The 24,652-nt window shown below is 42.9% G+C and overlaps 1 protein-coding gene across 1 annotated transcript in view; it reads left to right on the forward strand.

The window, feature by feature from the left end:
- Window positions 1-24,652, forward strand: part of CA8 (carbonic anhydrase 8 (inactive)) — a 698,424-nt gene that overhangs the window by 572,953 nt on the left and 100,819 nt on the right. Inside the window, exon 8 of the mRNA XM_078685647.1 lies at window positions 4,015-4,173. Within this exon, the coding sequence (XP_078541773.1) occupies window positions 4,015-4,149 (135 nt within the window). The 3' untranslated portion in view covers window positions 4,150-4,173. The remainder of the gene's footprint in view (window positions 1-4,014; window positions 4,174-24,652) is intronic.

Consider the following 24,652-nt stretch of genomic DNA (forward strand, 5'->3'; position numbering starts at 1 on the left):
GAGTTTCCAATCCTTTGTCGCGACCACTCCTTAGGGCATCCGAGTCGCCGATGAGTCCCCTCGTGGTCGCCAATATGTGGTATTGGGTTTCGACAGATCTACATATTCTGCAAAAACTCTCGACACCGTAGAATGGAAGTTGGCACGGAAACTGGAAATGCAAAAGACAAGTTTATTAAGACCCCATGGGGTGGTGGTACAGTCCTACAGCGCCCTTCAGTAATGCAAGAAGTATCACCCCGAACATCGGTGCGTGGCTTCTTCTATACAGTTTAACAAGAATTAAAAAATGTAGGCGGTATACACTTTACACAATTTAGGTACATTTAAGGGCATTTTTGGAACACAGCCAACTTGTGGGAGGAGTTTAGCACCACTGGTCAGTTTGGAGAACATTCCTAAGCAGTGACCGATCATTAACCTTGAATGCTCGAATACGCATGCGCAAGCTTGACCATTGCTAAAAATAGCCAGTTGCTGGGCAAATTAAATGGTCATCGGTAAAGAGAAAGGACAAAAGGGCATGCTGACCATGAGGCAGCGCGTTCACTCAAAATGGAAGCCAGGAATACAAAATGGCCTCAGCAAACATGGTCAAGCTAATAAGGAACGTTTGTGTAGCTGAAGCAAATGCTAACCCGATCGCTGACAAATTACGACAAGACCTGTCGTCCACTCAACTGGAAACTGGCTGTGCTGATACAGGATTTGCAGTGCTTCTGTGGAGATCATGAAAATACCACAGGGTGTCTTCGGCTCCTAGGGTGCAGTAAGAAAATGTGGTTGTCAGTCACTTGAGAGGAGCTCCAATTCCACCTAAGCAAAGGAACATTGCACAAGGCCATCAGGAGTCTGGTATTAGAGAAATGCAACCAGCAGCAGCTCTCTATAGCCGGTGGCCCCCGGCAGGAGAGTTCAAGGCAGATACGGGGTTAGAAGAAGGGGTCAAAGAGCTTTAACTGGGGTGGGAAGGGAGGGAGAGGGCCAAGACAGCTTTACGCGAAGGGGCAAGAGAGGATTGGTCATATTGGAGCAAGGCAGGTGAGGTGGCTGTGGGCGTAAAGGGGTAAAGTCTTTAATCCACGAATGGAATAGACCCTTCATGTACTTAAATAATTGGATTTTAGACTGTTACAGGTAGAAAAAGTTTAGAGGGCCTGTTTCCATTGGTTGTGTGTGCTTGGTTGGGTGTGATTTTCCAAGGAGACCAGTTAGAGGATTGGGCACATTTTTTATATGTTTCTAATGTTTTCTTCTCACTTGTGCTTTAAAATGTTATATTTGGACCTGTGTTTGAAATAATTTGCAGTAAATATGTGGTGTAAAAGCCACCATTTGAACTCATTTATTCAAAAAATGTCTTGCAGGGAAAAAAAACCTGCACCCTCCTTTTGCAGTTCGGGCTCGCTCGCTTCACTCGCTCATTATAGTGGGATACAATTTTTTGCCCCACTACTTTCAAAATCCACCTGCCGCCCCTGCCGCTGGCATGTTTTATACTATAGAGCTTACGTTCTGTGAAACACTTTTAAATCATTCCCTAGTTTCAAGTTACTCCGACAGAGTATTTTGGTGAATTCCACAGATTCACTCCTTGGGCTCCGCTCAGGCAAACTCGTTATTGCTTTACTCTGTGTGACATTAGAGTCAAGAGCTTATCAAATGCACTTCAGTGTTTAACCTGCCCTGAAAGAGACATTCCATCTCAAATTGCTGGGTCACGTCCCTTCTATATGTGAACATAAGGAACCCCAGCGATGTGTTGCACTTGTCAGAGGTTAGAGAACGCCACCTTGAATATGCTTATTTTTATTTGATGGTAGGAACATAACCTGACTATTTTCAAGTTGTGCAGAGGAGTGTGATTGTGAACAGGTTTGTCTGGCAATACAACCAGTGACATAAATCATCTTATCGTAGTTAATCGTATCAACACTTTTGTTTATGATGCTGAGACAGTATCCACGATTTTGTGAGAGACAGGATACAAGTTGATCCAGGTCTAGGGGTCCATGTAGGGTCCCAGATTCGTAGCATCAGGTTGCTTCCCCAGTGCATGTATATTTGCTTGAAGTATTGTGTTGGTTGAGGACAGGTGGATTTCCTAATAAGGGCTGGTAATAATTGGTAGGTAGAAGGGCAAAGGTGAAGTCCACTTTTGTGGATTAATCAGGAGACTGGGCCAGCAGTTCTTAGCTGCAGGAGTATTGTACCTATACATATTCAAAAGAAGCATGGTTTTAGAAGCTGAGATTTTTTAGAGAGAGGAAGTTGTTATAGGTGATGGTGATAACTTAACATCTGAATGTTCTGTTCCCGTGTACAGAATGTTGTGACACTAAATCAAAGAGAATGAGGTTGCAGTCAGTAAAAAGCCAGGCTTATGTAAGGTACATTCAGTTTTAAGTCAGTCAGCCATCTTATTACAGGATGCCTGAGCATTCAGAACTAATGAAATAAAGTCTAGCAGTGTGTATTGTTAATGCTTTCAGCATGGAATGCAAATTAATCCACATGTATTTTTTATTATTTTTAAAGTTCTGCATATCCACACAATCAAACGTTGGTTGAAGCCTAATTTGAACTTCCACAGGACTTGACCTCATGACAGTAAAACTGCTATTGTAAAATAAAGGGGTATATTATCAAGGGGTTTATCTCCGCTTTTTTGGCTTTAAAAGCCAAGAAAGCGGAGATAAAATTATCTCCCTATTACCAAGCTGTCGCTAACACCAGTTAGTGACAGCTAATAGGAGATAGCGACCATCTTGGGCCCCGCTTTGCATGTCAGTGATATTTATCACTAATGACATGCAAAGTGGGCGTGCCAAGATGTTAGCGACTGGAAACAGTCGCTAACATCGCTATCTCCTATTACCAACTTTTGGAGATATTCGCGCTAAGCGCGAATATCTCCAAAAGCTAACACCTGCCCTGAGCAGTTCTTCACCATGTTATCAATGGGAGGTGGATAACATGGCAAGAGCATTTGCTCGATAATGCATGAATATCGCTGACTTTTCAGCGATATTCATGCATTGCGGCCGTTTTTTATCGCATTTGCGATAAACCTTGCTAATAGCAAGGTTTATCTGCGATAAAAATCGCCGATGTGCGGCGATAATTTTTGTCTCTAAACAAGTTAGAGACAAAAATGATCGCTAGTTGTTGGTAATATGCCCCAAAGTTTCTTCAGAGGCATGCACACTGAGGTGGGGAGGTGTGTAAAGCCAGATTCCATTTACTACTGTGTGCAGCTTTAACAAATGGCAGAAGCCAATCTAGATATTATGAAACTAGTCAATAGGAAATTTAAACCTACAAGAACATGAATACAGAGAAAAGGATTGTCCCTGCTCTAATTCAGGGCCCTTTTGCCATTGGTAATTCTGTGGGACGGGGCGGGGGGGCGGGGGGGGGGGGGGGGAGTTCGTCTGATTATGAGATTTTGGGGCTTAACCTATCAGGATGAAATACTTTCAATCTGCGGAGTTACTATGGATTTTATAATCCCAAAGGGGCTTTTCATGTAAATCCCCTTGCTGGCCACATCGACATTACCGGAGCACTTGAAATGAGACCTGAAGACGTGTAAGCGCTTGCTGCAGATTTCGGTGCCCTATTCACTGATGTCTTGAGTCAGCATCTTTCCATTACATACTCATATCAGTGCCATGTAGCACCTATCATGTTATAATTTTTCCTGTCACGTCTAACATGCTAGAGGGGCAGCAAACAGAACTTGTTTCTAATGAATATTATTCTCATTGAGCAATTGCTGCTGATATGTACAAAATCTAATAAGGGTTTATCAGGCCTTTTAACTCTGGTCATCATTTTACCTCTAAGATTGTTTTTGTGAGCTGTAACAGAAGCAACAGACCCTCGCAATTTACCAACATCAAAGCCTCACCCCACTCTTTCATGATTAGGCATCTGAGCATTTTTCTGGGCTTCTGAACTGTTCATTTAGGATGGCAAAGCTGCTGAGAAGTTTTGTTTTCATTGTTTCAGATTGAGGAGTTCCGAAGACTGAGGACCCATTGTAAAGGAGCAGAACTTCAAGAAGGTTGTGACGGGATCCTCGGAGATAACTTTAGACCAACTCAGCCTCTTAGTGATAGGATCATCAGGGCAGCCTTCCAGTAGCAGTGGGTTTCAGCATCCCAACAGGTTTGAATCTTTCAATGAAATGTATTTAATAATAAAGAGAACCAAATTTCATGGAACTGATAAATGCAGGTTGTTTTTTAAAATGCTCATTCTCTTTTGCTGACAGAACCTAAAGATTGTCCTAATGGCCTAATATCTACCCGAGACATGCCAGCCCTGCACTATGTGCTGTTCTTTTGTCCTAAATAATCATCCGATCTCCTTGCTCACAGGCTGCCCAACACTATCTGATTATCCCAGAGCTCAAAAGAAAATCTCCCAAATGTTAGTTCACTCGTGGACATGGTCCTGCATAATCCTGACTGATAACTTGCAAGAAGGAAACAAACAAAAAATCCCCATAGCTTCTGCCTCAGGAGATAGCATTGTCCTCCAGATAATCTGAGGGTCTCTTTAGATAATGGCACATGGACATCTCCAGGACGCTATGGCTACCACAAGTTAACAGTGGCCTTGTTTTTCAGGACGCAAAATCACAGGGCCCGATTCAAAAAAGTAATCTGAGACAAAATCCTAACTTTACGTCTTTCGGTATTCACAAAAGGCATTTAGGAATACTAAAGTTAGAAGTTTGTCTCAGTTAATCTTAAATTTTGGACTTAAATTAAATTTAATACAAACAAGTTTAACTGAGACAAAATCCTAACTTTACGACTAGGATTTTGTCTCAAAAGTGTGAGTGTGTCTAAGTAGATCTGTGAGTGGGTGCATGAGTGTCTGAATGTGACTATGAGTGGGTACATGAGTGCCTCAGTGGTTCTGTGAGTGGGTGTATGAGTCTATTAGAGGGTCTGGTAGTAGGTATGTGACTGTCTGAGTGGGTCTTTGACTTGGTGCATGTGAATGGGTGCATCAGTGTCTTAGTGAGTCTATGAGTGGGTGTGAGAGTGTCTGAGAGGGTCTGTGAGCGCCTCTATGTGTGTGTGAACCAGCTTGTCAGTACATGATTGTCTGAGTGGGTCACTGAATCAGTGCATGAGTCTTTGAGTAAGTCTGGGAGTGGATGTGAGAGAGTAAAACTGGTTCCGTAAGTGGGTGCATTAGTGTCTGAGTGGGTACGTGAGTGGGTGTACATGTCTGAGTGGGACTGTGAGTGGGTACATGAGTGTCTGAGTGGTTCTGTGAGTGTGTGCATGAGTGCCTTAGTGGATTTGAGAGTGGGTGTGAGAGTGTCAGAGTAGGTCTGTAAGTGGGTACATGAGTCTCTGAGTGGGTGTGTGAGTGTCTGAGTGGATCTGTGAGTGGGTTCATGTGTCTCTGAGACGATCTGTGAGCTGGTGCATGAGTCTCTGAGTGGGTCTGTTAGTGGGTGTATAAGTGCCTGAGTGGGTCTGTGAGGAGGTGTATGAGTCTCTGAGTTAGTCTATGAGTGGGTGTTTGAGTGAATTTCTTTATTTAAGTGCTATTCACAAATAGCTGATGACGTTACTTAGGAGCAGCGCTGAGCATCACGGTGCATTTGCGAATATCGCACGATGGGGTAAAACAACTTTTCAATGTTTTAAATGCATAAGGTGTCACACAAACACCCCTACATTCCATTCATGGGATCAGGGAACCTTTACCCAAACCCCTTATAGCACTTTTGTTTTTTATTTTCAGGCCCCGTTACCGCGTCCTGTTACTTAACATGGCAGCTGCTAACCTTCTGCTCATTTTGCTGCCGGCCAATCATGGCATTCCTGTTGGCGTACAAAATTTCAGATTGTTGTGTAATTGTTGCAATTTAGTTGCAACCATAGGTATACAAATTTTGGTTTTATTAATGTCTCGAAAACTTCTGAAAAGATTTACACCAAATAATGAAAATGGCGCATTCTAGACCAAAAGCTACCTTTCTGCCATATTTGGTAATTCCATCCAGCAGTTCAGGCTGTAGTCTCTATGGAAATTACCATGGTAAACATTTCTAAGCCCCCGCTTGACGGATCACCCCAAAACTTTCCATGCACAACAAGCCTCAACTTGACACTTTTTGGGAACTTTTTGCAAAGATTCGTCAACTGGCGCCAAAGATATAGGCAAGTCAGAAAACCCTTTTCCTATGGAAACTAGTTCCTAACTAGAACTAGTGACTTCCAGTAGATAATATAATATAATATAATATAATATAATATAATATAATATAATATAATATAATATAATATAATATAATATAATATAATATAATATAATATAATGTAATATAATATAATATAATATAATATATATATTATCTTTAAACATATAAATATATATATCAGCGGCGGTTTCTTTACTGAGGCATGGGGGCATCAGCCCCCTGTTTGTTTTGTTGCCCCTGGATGGTAGGAAACTGTTTAAAAATCGTGTTGATTCCTTTTCCCCAGTTTTTTAGCTGTAGTGCACAGCATTATCAGCCAAAGTTTGCCTTTTATTACAGGAGACGTCACGTGGTGGGCGGGAGTGGGGAGCTTGGATGATTTACAGGTCAGCTGCTCGAATCCTTCGGGTGAATTGCGCATGTCAGGATAGATCGGTGACTCGCTTTGACCAGCCCGGCATGTGCACTTGAATCTTCACCAACCTGCGCAATGTAGGAGCGCTGGTGAGTGCTGCCACGGTCTCCAAGCTTCCTAAGGAGCGCTGGCAGTGCCTAACTGAGCCAATCCTCATGCTCCTCTCATGCTGTTTGCTAACATAAACAGCAAGGGAGCAGCGTCTAGATTGGCACAGGAGTCACGTGGTGTGACTGAGTGCCGAGCTGTTGATCACAAGTTCCATGCAGATGGTGAGTCACTCATGTGCTTCGTGGAAGGTGTGCCTCATTATTAAATAACATTGGCACATTGATCGGAGGCTGCCTGTCAAGTGATTCCGAAGGAAACCTTCTCCACGCATTGCTTGCCTCAACTAAGATGTATGTATTCGCTCGCTGTGTGTTGAAGCAGCTCACTGCCGAGAATGCATGCAGATTATGCCCCTCATTAAAATAAATAGCCTGCATTAAGGAAGCCCAGGTACTGCAGTTTTAGTGCGTACTTCTTCAACATATATCTCTAACTGTCGTACCTTCTCTTCACCTTTCAGGCTCTATTGACCACCCCTCCACTCTCTTATCAACCATATCTCTGAGCCTCAACCCCATCCCTGCTACAAGTGGTCCCTAAGTGCAGGGCCGGTCCTAGGACTTTTGGGGCCCCGGGCAGAAAGGAAATGTGTGAGGCCCCCCTAATTTACATACAGCGTGAAATCACAGAACATGACATCACAGGAAGTGCCATCAACTGTTTATTTTTAAGCGACTTTGCAGGAAGCGCCTTTCTTGGTGAGAATATCAGTAAAACAATAACATAAATATTAACACTATTAGAATAAGCACATATTTTACATTTCAATTAACTGGACATACATTATGTAAGTCACACAGGATGGAAAGTTTTAGCCTAAGTCTCTCCAAAACGTATAAGTTCAATCAGATGTTAACAATTTGTTTCCAGATTAGTGCATTAGATACATATATGTGCATGCTGTATTTATATAGGACTGGGAATGGGCCCCTCAAGTCAAGCTGCGCTTGACAATGTCTGTGAGGCCCACACAAGAGACAGCCTATTTCTGAACCGTACCCACCATGGTCCAGCACAGCACACCATAGGGGAGGGCCCTTCCTCCTCTAGCAGTTGCAGCATCGGGTAATGGCTGGGATCCCTTGATGACAAGAATCAATCCCTAACTTCTAAAAGTGAAGAACATGCTCCACCCAACCTATCCCTTGGCATCCAACTGGGACAGAAGTCAGCTTTCCATCATTACTTTGCAGGACTCTAAGCGTGCTTGTGGTTTCACCAAGATGATGTATATATGGAGGTTACCAAATATCATTTTGAGGTTTTCATTCCATGACACCCTGTCCTAAATCAGACTCCTATTCTCTTTAACACATAAAGAATACTGAAAAGTTATCAGTCTTCAAACAAGCTATCTTGGTTCTCCTACTTGACCAAATTGTTTGATCTTGGCCAAATCCTGTTCTTCCTGTACCTTTAACTTCTTAAATGTCATTCTCTCATGGGCTGACTGGTCATTATCTCAAAGATGTTATGGTGAGTGCTGCTCGTTCTGGGGTGATTCATTCCCACTGTTTACATTCCTCAATTTTAGCAACCCAAAGGTGAAAATGTTTAATAAAGTGGCCGGTGTAGGGCACTTCCTTTGGTGCAGGTACTCCATCCCAGTTACCATGTTAGTAAATGCTGCCCTCTTGCACCGCTGTAAAGGAAAGCCATTGTTAAGACAATGCCACTAGGCTATGTTGCTCCAGGCTTACCGGCTACACTGTTTGTTTTTTACAGCATATTGATTGGACTACTTGTCTAAATCAGTTCCTTGGCAAGCAAAAAGGGTTAAACGTTTGATATCCTGCAGGAACTCTCTACAGTATGCTGTGCAAACATCTAAAAGACAAGCAGAGCAATCCAGCAACCTGCCTTCCTCTTTTGGTGGGCCTCCCTAGACTGGACCATGGCTGTGATGTCCAGGGGAGTAAAGGCCTCTCCTGACTTGCAGCGCTGGACCATGGCTGTGAGGTGTAGGTGAGTGGGTGGGCAATGGTGCCATGGATCATGGTTACTGCAAGGTAAATGGGCCTCTCTCATCCCCCCACCCCGCCCGATCCCTAAGATGGATATACAACATCCATAATTCTGGTAAATATGGTCCAAAGCACCCTGGACTCCAGTGCCCAACTCCCTTGGGCCTTACTGCACTGAACCATGGCTTCGCACCCTAGAGTGCCCCCTCCCAACCCCACCAGCCTTGGGCCTCTCAACCACGGTCTAGAGCAACGGGGCCCAGGTGAGCGGAGTCCAGTGTAATGGCGGCCTCTTCCCTGCATCTCGCAACAATGGTCTGTCACTGCAAGCCAAGTTAATGGGGGTTTTCTCTGCTGCACATTCCCCATGATCCAGAGCTGTAAGGAGCAGGAGAGTGCGTAGGAGCTTTCCCCTGGGCCTCACATCTATGATCTAGTGTTGTGAGGCCAAGGGGGGGTGGTCCCACTCCACTATGTCCCCAGCAGTGGTCTAGCACTGCTAGGCCAAGGGGAGGGTGGTCCCATCTCCATGGTGGGTCCCATCCCCTAGTCCTCAAATCTACTGGCTGGTGTTGCAAGGCCCATGAGAGGCGGCCCCATGGACTTGGGCCTCTCATCAATGGTCTAGTCTAGCTGCAAGTCTCAGAGGAGAAGAGTCTCCATTCCTGGGCCACATAGATATGACCCATCACTGAGTCCCAGGAGAAGGGGGCCAGTCCCCTGGAGCTCACAGGCATGGTCTAGCACTGTGAGGCCATAGTAGGGTGGCCAATTTCCAATTTTGCTTTCACCGGGTGCCTTTTGAGACACATTGTGTTTGCTGAGACATCCGTTTCTTGTGTAGCAGAGGTACTGCAAAGTCACATAGAAGATTTTTGGAACTTCATTTTAAATCTCTGCCTCTGCCACAAACCACCTTAAAATAATTCAGCTGGAGGCTGAGTTTATTGATTGGGATTGCTATTCATACCGTATGTGATTTTTGGATCCTATTACCACGCCCTGGACTAAGCCTTAACTACTCACTATTGGAAACTTTGAGTGACACGTTTAGAAAATGAACACTGGTATTCATATGGAATGAAGTGCTTAAGCTTTTAAACACCAGTAGCAAATATCAGTTTCTAGCAGTGTCTAGTAGTAACATCCACCACAGGACCTTCTCCAGTGGGTATGTTTTAGCCAGGGAACTGTGTTATTTGACATCTAATCTCAGCTTTACCATTTCAACTAAATATGATGGAAATAAACACTATAACTAGAATGACATTTCACTGAGAAGGGCACCCCCTTGACCAGTGGACTAGCTGTAAATGTGGAACGAGGGGCCACATTTTTTAACCCCGGCCTCTCACCTGAACAAATTCAGTGTTCTTGGGCAATCACTTTTCTTAAATTATTGCTGTGCTCCTTTTTTGGCAACACTGGGAGTATTTTGACCCCATTTAAAAACTGCTAGAAAGCGTATGATTACAACATGGACTACGGTCCTGATTATGACTACAGCAGTCTACCCGCCGTATCATGACTTAGGCAGTTGGACTGCCACAGTACAGCTGCAACCTGACAGAGGCTGCAATATATTGGCGTTGCGGCAGCACCGCCGAGCATATTATGATTTGCCTCACCGCCATCCATTTCATTGGGGTGAGACTGCATTAAAAAGAGTGGTGGTGAGGCAACAAACAGGGCCCTAACAGGGCCCCCTGGTGTCTCTGTGCATGGGGGTGAGTGCTGGAGGGGCACGTTCTGCCGCCCTGTATCTTTGCACCCCCAGTTCCTGCACGGGACGGAATTAATGACATGGAGCATTCCTTACCTGCAGGAATGTACAGCGGCAGTCCCATGGCGGTGCCTTTTTTTAAGACACCGCTGCAGCACATCCGCCTGCCAAGGATTATAGTCATAATCCGGCAGGCAATGTGGGGACGGCTTTGGCGGTCCTACCATGGAGCACTGGTGTGGCGCTCCACAGGAGGAACGCCAAAGTCGCAATCGGGCCTTAAATATTACCTGGGAGAGAAGTGCCCAGTCACATGGTATATTCACCTAAATGCAATAAAGTGGTAAATGTATAGCCAGGGCCACTGAAACTAAGCAATTGTGCGGCCAGGGTGGTTTTCCCATAATTATGGATTTGCAACATTTGCCACATAATCGATCATCTGCTCCATAATCTACAGATTTTAACCATAAAAAATGTTACTTGCTCTAAAAGTTCAAAAGTTACTAAAAACCCAGCAACGTGTTGCCATCCAATGAAAGGCCCATGTCAAAGGTTCACTGGTCCCCTATTGTTTTCTTGTTACTATGTTTGGGTGTTGAATTGATACTAATGGAGGCAGACTGTGCACCGACAGTGTTAATAAGCATACAATGAAGGATTAAGTAATACTATGATCAAATATACTGCATTACATTGCATACATTTTTACCACATAATTTATTGAACCCTGCCGCATAATTTGGCTGTCCTCTGCTGCATAATTACAGTGGGCCTGTGCATTGCCTTTACAACAGTAGAAGTGTGTCACAGTCCTGGCTCTGGCTCTACTAATTTAATCAACTGTTTGTTCTTTGTTATTTTTTAGTGATTTGACCTTGTGACAGCCCTTTGAAATAACCTTACAGGCATACAGGTCCTTTGAATAGCTTTCATGTGCTCATTTAAGGCTGTTTGCATCCTGGTGACTAAAGGCTCTAAGATAGTTGCCTTGCACGGGACCCCTCGTGTGCTGCACTGCGTCCCTGTCTGCTGTCCACAAGCACCTCTTTCACAGCTCCTCAAGGGCTGAAAGAGAGGCGCTTGTCTTTTGAAGGGTTGAAAGTGCGCGATTTAGGGTGTCCTGCAGTGTCTTTGTATGGGCAGCGTGAGACATGATCCCCAATCACAGGAGCTGATTAGCCTGGGAGAGGTCCTTTGTTCCCCGAGCATACTACTTAAGTTGTAGAGCTGCGAGGCCCAGGGGGTGAGGCCCCTACCCTTGTGCCTCCCACGCAGTCATGGCAGTGTGGCGAGGCCCAGGGAAGTGCGTCCCTGCACTTAATATTTCCAGAGGCGTACGCACATGATTGCGAGGCCTGGGGTCTCGCACCTCTACATTACAGCTGTGCGGCCCAAGGCAGGAGCTTTAGAAGTGCGAGGCCCCTTGTTGGTCGGCTGGGCGCGGGGCCCTGGGCCTGCCCACACTGCCCATGCCTAGGGCCGGCCCTGCCTAAGTGGTCCCTCAGGAGTCCATCTTGTCACTAATACCGTTATAGATCAGCGACTCTATAAAATGGCTTCAGTAATTCATTGCCAGTTATGCGGCTGACCCTTCGCTTTTGAGACTGTTGCTCATCCTAAATAGGATGCACATTTAAAGTTAGGGGCAAATGTATCAAGATTCCATTTTGCGAATCCTAAATAGCGGTTTCTTTGCGAATCGCTATTTAGAATTAGCAAAATGGAATGTATGTAAAAAATCACAAATTTTTTGCGATTCCTTAATCTTCTTTATTTGCGAATTCGCATTTTGCGAATTCCCAAATAAGGAATCATTTCCCATTTACTCCTATGGGTCAGGAGGCCCATAGGAATGATTGTGAAATAATTCTCAAATTGCGAATTCGCAATTTGCTAATCGCAATTTGAGAATTATTTCAAGGGTGCAGGGGTGTCTCTAAGACACCCTGCTGCACCCCTGAAATGTACATGTGTGTGCATATGGCGCACATACATGCCCTATGGGCATGTGTGTGCGTCACATGCCACCTTCAAAAATGCCAAATTGTGCATTTTTAAAAGAATTCGCAAATTAACATCAACTACAAGTTGGTGTTAATTTGCGATTTCTTAAACAAAATTCGCAATTAAAAAATGCTACATACATAGCATTTAAGGAATCGCTAATTCTGCGATTCCTTAAATGCTATGGCAAAATAAGGAATTGCAAATTTTGGCGATTCCTTATTTTGCGAATTTTTGATGCATGCCAAAACATGCAAAAAGACCGTTTGCGACTATTTCGGCCTTTGTGATTCGCAAAAGGCTTGATACATCTGCCCCTTGTTGCAGTGGCAAGGGATTAGCAGCCTGATTCATCAATCTCCCGTTTTGCGAGCCCCTAATAGCGAATCATAAGGAATCGCTATTAAGGACTTGCAAAACGGGATTCATGTAGGAATTGCAAAAAATATTGCGATTCCTACATGTTCCTTAAGGAATAACTCCCCATCCATTCCTATGGGCCTACAGGCCCATAGGAATGAATGGGGAGTTATTCCTTATTTGCGATTAGCAATTTGCTAATCGCAAATAAGGATGCGATTTCAAGGGTGCAGGGGTGTCCAAAGGACACCCTGTAGCACCCCTGCAATGCAATCTACATTGGTGTTGCGCACACACATGTCCAAAGGACATGTGTGTGTGTAACATGCAACTTAGAAAAATGCATTTAAATGCATTTTTCTAAGTTTTTGCTATTTACCACAAGGTCGGACCTCTCGGGAAATAGCGGCCCAAAATTGCTATTTCGCAATTTTAAAATGATTCATGAATTGCATTTAAGGAATCTCAAATAGAGATTCCTTAAATGCAATTCTTCGCAAATGTGCGAATTCTTTAATAGCGAATTTTGCATTTGGGATGATGAATCCCAAATGCAAAAATTGCACTCTCAAAAGGCAATATTCTGATAATCTTGCCCATTGCAAGTGCAATTTAGCTTGATGAATCAGGCTGTAAGCTGCCTGCTTTGATGTCGATTTGCGACCTGCAGCTCTTTGAAGCCCTCTATTAGGACTGAATTAAAAAAAAAATTGTGTGGAGGAATCTTAGCATATACACTTCTAAAGCACACCGAAGTATTTGCACCATCCCATGTGTTTTGAACGGAAGTGCAAACTAGTGAGAAGAATTGGATTTGGTTCGTTCATTCCCTACACTGAGTTTTTGCTATAGTCGAGTACATGTCGAGGAAGACACACAAGGTCATATTTGCTTCTCAGGCGACGAGGAACATTGTGTGCATTTGTCAGAATTTGCCTCGACCATCGAGGAAATTAATACCATTTATTTTACGTTTGAAAATTAGGAAACAAATGGATGCCGTTGTATCTAGCTTGTTTGATGGCACTGACCTGCAATCAACTGGGTGCATTTTAAAATGTAGGGCCTTAGTATTAAGAAAGCTTTTAAATTGCTCTCATCAAATTTTAGCTTTGTGCTCCAATTGTGAACGTTTTTTATTGACATTTATATTTGCTTATCTCCTTTTAATTATTGTAAGTTAATGAAGACTTGCCTATTTTATTCCAGATTCTATTTACTTTTCTAATTATGATTGCAGTGGTTTTAATTAATTGTGCAATTATGGTGGATTTGCTACTATATCTACCCCGCTCCAGCATCGGAGCGAGCCTCAACCTTGTTTTAGCCCTCAGCAGAGGCAGAGCACACTGACAGGAGTCCTCTTTTACAAAAGGCACTGCGTATCAGCCTATGCACCCAATGCATCATATATGCTATATCGCAGAAGCTGATCTTTGAATGCGCATGATGACCGTAGGACTGTGTATACCTATATATACAACGACATGCTGACCAGGCATTACTGAAGACCTAAAGAAGTCACCTTAGGTTATTGAAGAGACATTTACAAAACGTAGTCAATGGCGTCACGTGTAATCCTCGAGGCGCAGGTATCAGGACGCTCTGCGGCACTTGTCCACCCACTTCCCTGCTGCATGCCCGAACTACCCAGGGAGTGGGACACAGTGTCGAGAGGGATCTTACTACCCTAGAAAACCATGCCTGTAGTCGGGTAATTCCCCTCCGTTTTGGCACCCTCCATCACAGTCTCAGTGCAAAAGATTACTCATATGCACAACTCTAATGAGCGGTGCTTCTGGTACCACTTTATTTACACATGTTGTAACAATAGTGCAGGGCCACATAAAGTAGGGCTGCAAGGACAGAGTATTTAACTTACAAACGTGGAGAAAACCTCAATGAAAGCTTAGGGTCATCAGTTTGCCATTCAAAGGGACTTACTTGTTCATGCCAATGTTTTCATCAAACTCTATCCTTTTATTGCATTTCTGTTTATCCATTGTCCTAGCTTTTATGTACGTATGTTCACATCTTTCATATGTATGCGCTGGCAGAGAAGATGAAGTTTGAATGTGCATAATAACATTTAATTTTGTACTGCTAATCCTGGCTACAACAACTCCTTTCGTACTAATGAAATGCATATAAATGGGAACATGATCAAAGCATGGGATGCTTTATTGGGTTTACAGGCAATATATCATTAATATATGTTGAATGATCAATTTTTAGGGCAAAAGAATCCTTTTCTTTTTACAATTGCGGAGCATAGTTTGTGATAATTCTGTGATATTTGCAAAAAAAAAGTTTCTTGATTTTTTCTGTGCAGCTGAATTCTAGTATAATAGTCTGTTTAGGAATACGTGTCACTTGATTATTAAACCGTGGTATATCCACTGTGAGGGTTTACATGACTGACAATAATATTTCTGGTTCATTGAATTTTATAAAAATGGGAAAATATGCTGACCTAAAGTTTAATGTGATATAAACTGTGAGGTAAAATGAGAAAAGGCTGAATGCAGTGCAAATTTCTCGCAATGCCAGTCAGTGAGTCACCAAGGTGTTAAGTATACTTGGTCCTCCAATCTTTGGCCTCTCAGCTGAACAAACAGAGCAATGGTCACTTACTCCAGTTGCAATTGTGATTGTATGTAACTTTTTGCATAGGAGATACCCAGTTGCCCAAATACTGAGAAGGTAAAAGTAAATGAAAATACAGTGCTTAAAGGTAAGTCAGTGCATTGTGTTTTTAGTTGTGAATTGAAGGAGATACAAGGAAGTGCTTTTGGGAAGCAGTGAAAGGAGGCTGCCTGCTGAAGATGATTAGATATGCAGATGGATGAGATGTGGAGAGAAAAGGGTGCACGTGTCTAACGTAGAATAAGCATAACAGGCATGATTGAGATACTCTGACGACCACTACCCTTTCCACAGGCCTCAGTAATGTTTAATTGACAGACTCACCTCATTGTTATGTCAATGTCTGTCATGAAGTTCTCTGGTTATACTGAATTAGCAGCTAACTAAGTCGTTATCATATGAAATCTCTTTATTGATGTCATAACTACACTTTCATAATTGCTTTATTAACCTTGACGGTTGGCCACGCTCGCTAAGCTCGCTCTCCACAGAGCACTCATCCCAAACTTTTACGCCTCACCCCTTTCAAATTTCACCAGCTGCCACTGCAAGTGCTACGAAAAGCCTCTGACATGCCTGAGTGGTCCTTTTAGTTTTCTGAATGCAAAGTATTCATATTTCATTTCAAGTATAAATATTGTAAAGTTTATAGGGTTATAGCCATTGGCAGTGTGTGAAATTGATGTTCTTAACAGTGCTTGTGTGTTTGCGTGGATCTGTACATCTCATTCAGACAAAATTGCTTTCTCTCAAGCGCAGTTACTCTAACATTCACTCATGCATCCTTTCTTACATACTTACTGCTTATCACACTCTTACTTTCTACCTGTCTCATGTCATTCAATCAATAAAACAAAAGTTCATAATCAAAAGTCTGTTGTTTCTCATTGGTCATAAGGTGTCAGTACCATAATATTTATCAATAGGACTAGGTCGTTAAAGCTCCTTTATATTAACATTACAGTGTACTCACTGTAAAGAGATGAAACCGCATAAATAAACCTCTCAGTTTCTGGTTGGGATGACTTAATCTTTGTGAGACGTTTTTATGAAGAAAGCATTGAAGAACAAAATGTGACAATTCCTACAAGAAATTGTGATTTGATTTGTCAGGATGGATGGAACAAGATTGTGAAGACTTACTTCACCATGAACAGTTGAAATGGAGCCTGGATTTACTCTTCTAAGGGTACTTCCCTATATGCTGCATATAAAAATACTTTTATCATTAGTTGTGAAGAAAATGTAAATGACAACTTCAAGAATGTTTTATATTTCCATTAATTTCAGATTTCAAAATTAATGTAATAGTGCTGTAATATTTGTTTTAATTTTGTTTTACAGTTAAAATAAATGTAAACAATGAATTTGCATTAACCCCTTCCATGCGTATGTCGGCCAACGGCCGTCGCGAGTACTAGCTCCGTAGTGCTGCGCACGTCCATTGGCCAACGCGGCCCGCCCACTCCGCTAAACCACTGCACTGCGGCGAAATTGCCGCCACGGTTAAGCGCTTAAATATTAATATAATAATATTTGTAATATTTGATTTTTAGTTAAATTTATTTTTTTAAGTTTCCCCACACTTTACCATAGGGAAACTCTGTAGTCAGGGTGGAGATCTCCACATGGTAAAGTATGTGGTTATGTACACAGAGAGGGACTAAAAAACTGGAATTATCTACTTCAAAATAGAAGGGATAAGGGGAAAAACTAGGAAGAGCAGAGGGAGGGCTGTGGCTATGCAAATCTGCCAACACGTCTACAAAAGTCAGGTCCAATTTGAAAAAGTAACAACCAAACTACTGAAGTAGTACTACAGGCTTAACCATTTTGAAAGTTACAAACACCCAGCCCGAAATACTTCACATACCACACCAGACCACTCATAGTAACTGCAGTGGGTTCACGCAGAAATGAATTAAGGCAGGGAAAAGCACTACCCAGATATCAACTCACAAATATGAGACAAATGTCAATGGTATAACTATTCGGACAGCCACACATACAAAAAGGTTAGAAAAAAACAATACAAAAGCTCATGATTGGACATCATTATCACTGGAAATCTATTGCATATATCATGAATCTCAAATATAAACACTGAATTGGCCACATGAACATTGAAAAATGAATAGTAAAGATAAACCTCACTCACACATATGAAAACACAACTAAATGTATACACTGTGCTCATAAATTCATCAGAAAAATGACTTCAAGATATTTTCACACTTGCTAATTTCGGCGAGGGTATGCTTCCTTGACCACATCTGCACCTCACCCATTCCCTACTGTGCCATCTGAAACTATCAACTTATCTCTTATAATTCAGCACCAATCACGTATAATTCAATCACATATATTACAGGGCTACTTTTGCTTTATATTGGTGTCTGTCTATTTGCACTGTCCCTCATCCCGAGGAACAACTACTTGAGGAAGAAAGAGCAGTCTATGTTCAAATCCAAGATCTCATCAATGCTAACCACATCCTGCATGACTACCAGTGTGGCTTCAGATCAAGAAACATGGAGATCACAACCTTACACATCTTAGATGATGGCCTCCTGACCAGAGAAGGCGATAACCCTGCCTCAGAAAATGTTAGGCCTCTCTGCTGCCTTCGACACAGTCAACCATTCCACTCTTATTCTCACCCTGGAATCCCAAACAGTATTTACTGAAAATGTTTTCACTAGTTTTCCTAGTACCATTCCAGCTGACACCAGTTTCTTCATATGAGAATCTCCAAGTCACAATAGTCCCTATCACATGTGGTGTTCCTAATGGCTGCATACTGTCCACTGTCTGCAGCCTTTACATGGAGCTGCTTGGTGTTAAATGCACAGCTAACAGTACTGAGGTTCATAAATATGTAGATGATACACAACTCTACTTGAATGACTTTACTGATTCAGATTTCCATCACCAAACACTCCTGTCACATAATCCATACATGGCTGTTGTGCTCTTAGCTGAAGTTCAAACCAACCAATACATGCTTCTTGTTATTTGCCAGAAACAATAAACAAGATACAGTACAAACCTGGTTCAATAACATTAACCTTGATGGCTTCAAACCCTAACTTTGACTAAATAGAAGATACTTCAATTCATTCTGGCAACCATCCTCACTTTCAAATTAAAACATTGCCAAAAAACAAAGACAGTCTGGTAGCAGCACTCTCTTTTAAAGAAAGTCAAACCATTTCTTCTAGAAAGCAACTTCAGATCTGCTGTTTAAACTCTTGTACTCTTGCATTAGGATGTTGGTAATGTCCTAGTCCATGGCCTCCGAGACAACCCACTGGCTCTTCTGAGGGGCATGCTACATGATGCAGCATGCCTCATTAGGACCTGGAGAAATATGATCATATGAGATCCATCCTGATGGAACTCCAGCCACAGATTAGCTTCCCTTACTGGCCCACTCATCCTTAAAATCAACTGCATTATTTACAGGTTATCAGGGCCTGCATCCCCACTGATCTTAAGACATGCTCACCATCTCTGCTGGATCTTGGCATACCTGCATCTAGGACACCATCAGAAATGCTGAGTGAGATGTGTGAACAAGAAAAAACAAGATACCAGGCCCTTTCCATCTCTGCCTCAAGGGTCTGTAACAACATGTTCGTATGCATCAGGACTGCCCCTGCACTGCTCCAATTTAGGAAAGTATTGACGACTCACCTCTTTAAATAACACTGCATCACACTGCATTAACTGTCCACAACCCAGTCTCCTCTCCTCTTACTCTCTGAATGTATGCTTGTCTTTGACCATGTAATGCACTCCACTGCCTTTTGGCTAGGTTTGTGATATAGAAATTTTATATATGTGCATATATACATGCATACATTTATACAAACATACATACATATATACTTACGATGAGATGATACGCTCAGAAACAATCGCTCTATGGCTTGATATCTTGATATGTCTGAGAAAGAGGTAGTGGGAAGATACAATTTTCCTCCATGTGTGATCCTGATTGGGAGTAGGCACTAAATTCACTAACCTACTACTTCCATGTTATCATTCCCCACCAGTAGCGGCCGGTGGTGGGAGTGCTGCTGGGCACTGATGTAGCACGGGGGAGGGGCAGGGTGAGGGGTAGTAAACTACGGATTACGGCTGATTAGAGGTAAGTAAACATATGAATAAATGAAACACATTTCGCTACACGCACTGCATCACAATTCATTTTATTAATTTATTTGTTTACTTACCTCTAATCCGCCATAATCCGTAGTTTAATACCCCCCACCGTGCTCCTCCCCCCGCCCCACGTCAGCGCCCAGTAGCACTCCCAATACGGGCCGCTACTGCTCCCCACATCAAGGATTTGGCTGCACTCCACTTCCTGACCACTAGATTATTTCAGTGGATTAGTATGGGGATCTCTCAGGACTGCCAATCTTGGTCTTTCATCAGGTATTTTGAAGCATCACCAATCAAGTGGAACAGTACATCAACATGCCACAGTCACTGTAGCATACGCAGTAGGTTGCAGATCACCTCTTTGTCACTGCCTATTTCTCTCACGTCCTGAGTACCATTGATTGCCTGCTTATGGTACTTTAACCACCTGGCAAAAGGCACACTTTTATAGCAATCAACACCAATACATCAGTTTGCAATAATTATGACATACTGGAGGACGCTTCACATATTTGTGTGCTACTTTCCAATTGCAACACATGACAGCATCATGTCGGTGTTTGCTGGATATTACAGGTCCTACCATGGTGACCTACATGCCTCTCAGCATGCTTCCCTAGTCAGCCACTGATGGAAGTTGTCAATGCATGCATGTTATGTTATGTTATGTTATGTTATGTTATGTTATGTTATGTTATGTTATGCAGTTTTATATAGCGCACAGCTGCCCCGGCAAAGGGGCGTCGGAGCGCTGAAACAAAAACAGCAGCTCAGAAAAAAACAACACACAACAGTCTATGATGGAAAAAGATGCGTTTTGATGGCCCTGCAGAATGCGAAGTAGTTTTCCATGCTACGAATGACGGTGGGAAGGGCGTTCCAGAGTCCAGCCACCAATACACCAAAAGAACGTCCACCAGCATGCACCCTCCTCACCCGTGGGACCACCGCCAGATGCTAGCCCAAAGACTGAAGTTGGCGGGAGGGAATGTGAGGTGTAAGCCAATTGGCCAAGATGTCTGGGAGGAAGAATTCAAGATTTTAAAAGACATTCAAAGAGTCTTAACTCGATACGCTTTGCTACAGGCAGCCAATGTAGACGGCAGATAGCATTGGAGGTAGGACATATCCTGGGCAGACCTAACAAGGCTCTGACAGCAGCGTTCTGAACTCTTTGCAGTCTTGTGATCTCCACTTTGTTGACTCCCAAGTAGAGTGAGTTGGCGTAGTCCAGTCTAGACAGAATAGATGTTTGGACAATTACCTGCCTCATGGCCGGGTCAAAAAACCTCAGCACTGGTATGAGCCCCCGAAAGATGCCAAAACAGGTTCCTGCTACTTTCTTTGTTTGAGTCTGAAAACTAAGGGTGACTTCTACCCACACACCCAGATGTTTTACCACCTGTATGGGAACGGGTGCATCGCCCAGCTTGGAAGGCCACCAATGCTCACTCCACAACTCAGTGTTTCTCCTGACCAGCAGGACCTTGGACTTGTTGGCATTTAATTGAAGACAGTTGGCAGTCATCCACTCATATATAAGCTCTAGATCCCTCTGGAACTTGCATGAGCCCTGTCCTGAGTCCTCAGAGAGAGCAACTACCAACTGTGTGTCGTTTGCGTTGGACTCAAAGCTGAGCCCTGCAGTACCCCATATTTAAGGGTGTGTGTCTTGGAAGCAAAAGGGGGAACTGCAACCTGAAAGGTCCTATCAGCAAAAAAGAAAACAAACCACTCAAGAGAAGAGCCCACGATCCCCACCTCCTCCAACCTCTGCAACAAGATCTGGTGGGAGACGGTGTTGAATGCGGCACTGAGATCTAACAAAATCAGTGCCGATGTACGACCCTCGTCTAAGACCCTCCTCAGATGCTTGGTCACAGCCAAGAGGGCTGATTCTGTACTGTAACCCAGCCGAAAGCCATTCTGGGAAGGGTCCAGTAAGTTGTTCTCCTCCAGATAACCTATGAGTATGGAATTGATGTAGGATTCCAAAATCTTGGAAACCCAGGGTAGGAGATAGATGGGATGGAAGTTCTCTGGTTTAGTAGTGTCAAGTGGGCTTTTTCAACCTTGCTTGCTTCCAAGCACTAGGGATCGTCGACATAAGCAGTGACTGATTAATGTTAATGTTAATTTTAATGTTTTTGACATTTGTAGAGCGCACTGTTACCTGAGGGTGTCCTGGCGCTATGTAAGATGTCCTGCTGAAACTTAAACACAGAGGGGATCCAAATTGGACCGTAGGCATTGAATAGCCATGTTGCCAAGGCCTACCTGAAGTACAATAATTTTGTCATGCCTCTAAGAAGGGCGTTCAAGGCTTTGGCTGCGCCGCCCAAAAAGCTTCTGCCACCCCAATTAGCTTTGTTTACGAACGGTACACAGACTAATTTCACTTCTGAGGAACACAAAGATCTTCTGGGTACATACCAATGGAAACGCTGAATCAGGTGACCTGGTCCGATGCCATGAAGTGACTTATGGACCACACATAGGGCCTTAAACAAAACTCGCTTTCTGACAGGTAACCAATGTAGCTTTTTAATTTCCGCCGAGATTGATTCATATTTTTAGATGCCAGAAAGCAGTCTTGCAGCTGCATTCTGCAAGAGTTGAAGTTTTTTCATAATCCCTTACTGGATATTTACATATAAGCTATTGCAATAATCCAGTCTGGACATAGCTAAAGCCATAATTACTGTTTTTTTACTTTCTTTAGGAAGAAAAGGCAGTATTTTTTCACATGATTTCAAGGTGTACGATGTGGCCGAGACCACTGCATTCACTTGATCTCTATAAGAGAGTTTGTTATCCATTATAACTCCTAAATTTTTCACCTTCCTGATGGGAGTTGGGAGAGGGCTGAGTGAATCTGGCCACCATGCAGGGGTCCACAATTTAGGATTATTGCCAAAAAGTACCACCTCTGTTTTATTAGAGTCAAGTTTCAGGCAGTTTTGGGCCATCCAGCTACCCATCGCTGTCATGCAGTCATGAAAGTGGGGTGCTAACTCCTGAGTTCCATCTGGAAGCAGTGATACTACAATCTGAGCATCATCTGGGTATGAAGTCAGATTGAACCCAAAGGACTCAATAAGGGGGGCTAACTGTAACACATATATATTAAAAAGAGTTGGACTCATAGACGATCCCTGAGGGACTCCACAAGGAAGGGAGAAAGATTTGGCAGTGAAATTTCCAAGTGTGACTGTCTGTACTCTGTTGGTTAGGAATGATTTATTCAATTTCCAGGCCATGTCTTTTACTCCAATCTCGTGAAGCCGGTCCATCAGTAAAACATGATGGACCGTATCAAATGCCGCAGAGAGATCCAGCATAATTAAAGCTGCATTTCCTCCCTGATCCAGAATGGTCCTGATTTCTTCAGTGGATTTAGGGAGATCAGACTCTGTGCTGTGACCCCCCGAAATCCATACTGAGTAGGGTCCAGCACATGTCCCTCCTCCAAAAACCGACTGATTTGGGTGTTCATTATTTTTTCTGAGATTTTAGCAGGGTGTGGAAGCCTAGATATGGGTCTAAAATTGTTAGAATCCTTCGGATCCAGATCAGGTTTTTTTAGCAGGGGAAGTATTGATGCTGCTTTCCAGGCCTTAGGAAAATAACCTTCTAAAAACATAGCATTAACAATGACCGTCAAGGTCAATGCGACTGGTTCAGGTGCAAGTTTTAGTATTATGGAGGACATGGATCCATTGGTGACCCTGATTTGGCTTTCACCAGGAGTGTGTGAATATCATAGGCTGTGACTGGTGTAAATTTGCGGAACTGCAGCAGTATATTTTCTTCAATTTTCGGGTCTACCTTATCTGCAAAAGAGGTCTTCTTTGTACATCCTATAAATGTGGCAAAAATATCATCAACTTTGTTGAAAAAGAATTGGCTATCTTGTCACACAATTTTTTACTTGCTGTGATGGAAGTAGAGGGAGGGTGTGCTAATGCCGTAACTGTTTTGAATAGTTCTTTGGTACAGTTCTTTGCAGAATTTATTTTATTTGCAAAGTACTCTTGTTTTGTTTTATGGAGTAGCTTCTTATACTGTATACTGTGCTAAACTTAGCTTATATTAATTTTTTTCTTTCTCAATATACTCCCTCCTCCAAGTGCTTGTAGGTAAGTTTTTTTATCTCTGAGGTCCTGGGTGTACCAAGGTGACGTTGGACATTCCCTGTTATTATGGATGGTTTTCAAAGGAGATAACTTATTACTGGCTACTTCTAACCAGTTTATATAGACAGATGTGGCCTCATCTAAATCTGCCGGTAGAGTAGGAGAAGTAGAGGCTAGCTGGTCATCAAATTCATTGGCTTTTACCCGATTCCATGTTCTAATGATCGTCTGTTTCTTAACTGGTTTCAGAGTACCTCGGTCTGGAGGTGTCACCTCGAACAGCACTGCCCTACGATCTGACCAGACCATCGGGAGAGTGTTCGTCAAAACGAAATGCCCATTATTTGAAGAAATGCCATCGGGTGTGTGCCCTGCTTTATGTTTGGTACCAGTGATCAGTTGTTTTAAGTCCATGGTACTCAGTAGATCTAATAAATTTAATGTATCCGGATCATTATCAGCTTCTAATTGGAAGTTAAAATCCCCATGTATGGTATACGAGCTTGCACTTAGCTAATTTTCTTACCGGCTTGCATTGTAAACCGGTTTCTGGGACCAGGCGGTCTAAAACCAGAGTACCTTTAAAAGTGTAGTGGTGGGAAAGGTAAAAACAAAAATCTAATGCTTCGCATTCCATATTGGATGAGCGGTTAAAAGTTGCGTTTAAGGTTTTTTGACATATTACTGCTGGGCCACCACCCTTCTTAGCCGGCCTATTTAATGTGTGGCACAGGTAGCCCGGAGGCGTGGCTTTCACCAAGTCTGGCCCAGAAGCTTTGTCAGTCCATGACTCAGTAATGAATGCAATCTTAATTGCTTCCTCCTCAACCTTAGATGCAACTTTAATGCTGTGTTTGACTAAGGATCTTGCATTTAATAATACAC

Source organism: Lissotriton helveticus, chromosome 4_1 (genome assembly GCF_964261635.1).
Source record: "Lissotriton helveticus chromosome 4_1, aLisHel1.1, whole genome shotgun sequence".
In the NCBI taxonomy this organism is placed as follows: domain Eukaryota; kingdom Metazoa; phylum Chordata; class Amphibia; order Caudata; family Salamandridae; genus Lissotriton; species Lissotriton helveticus.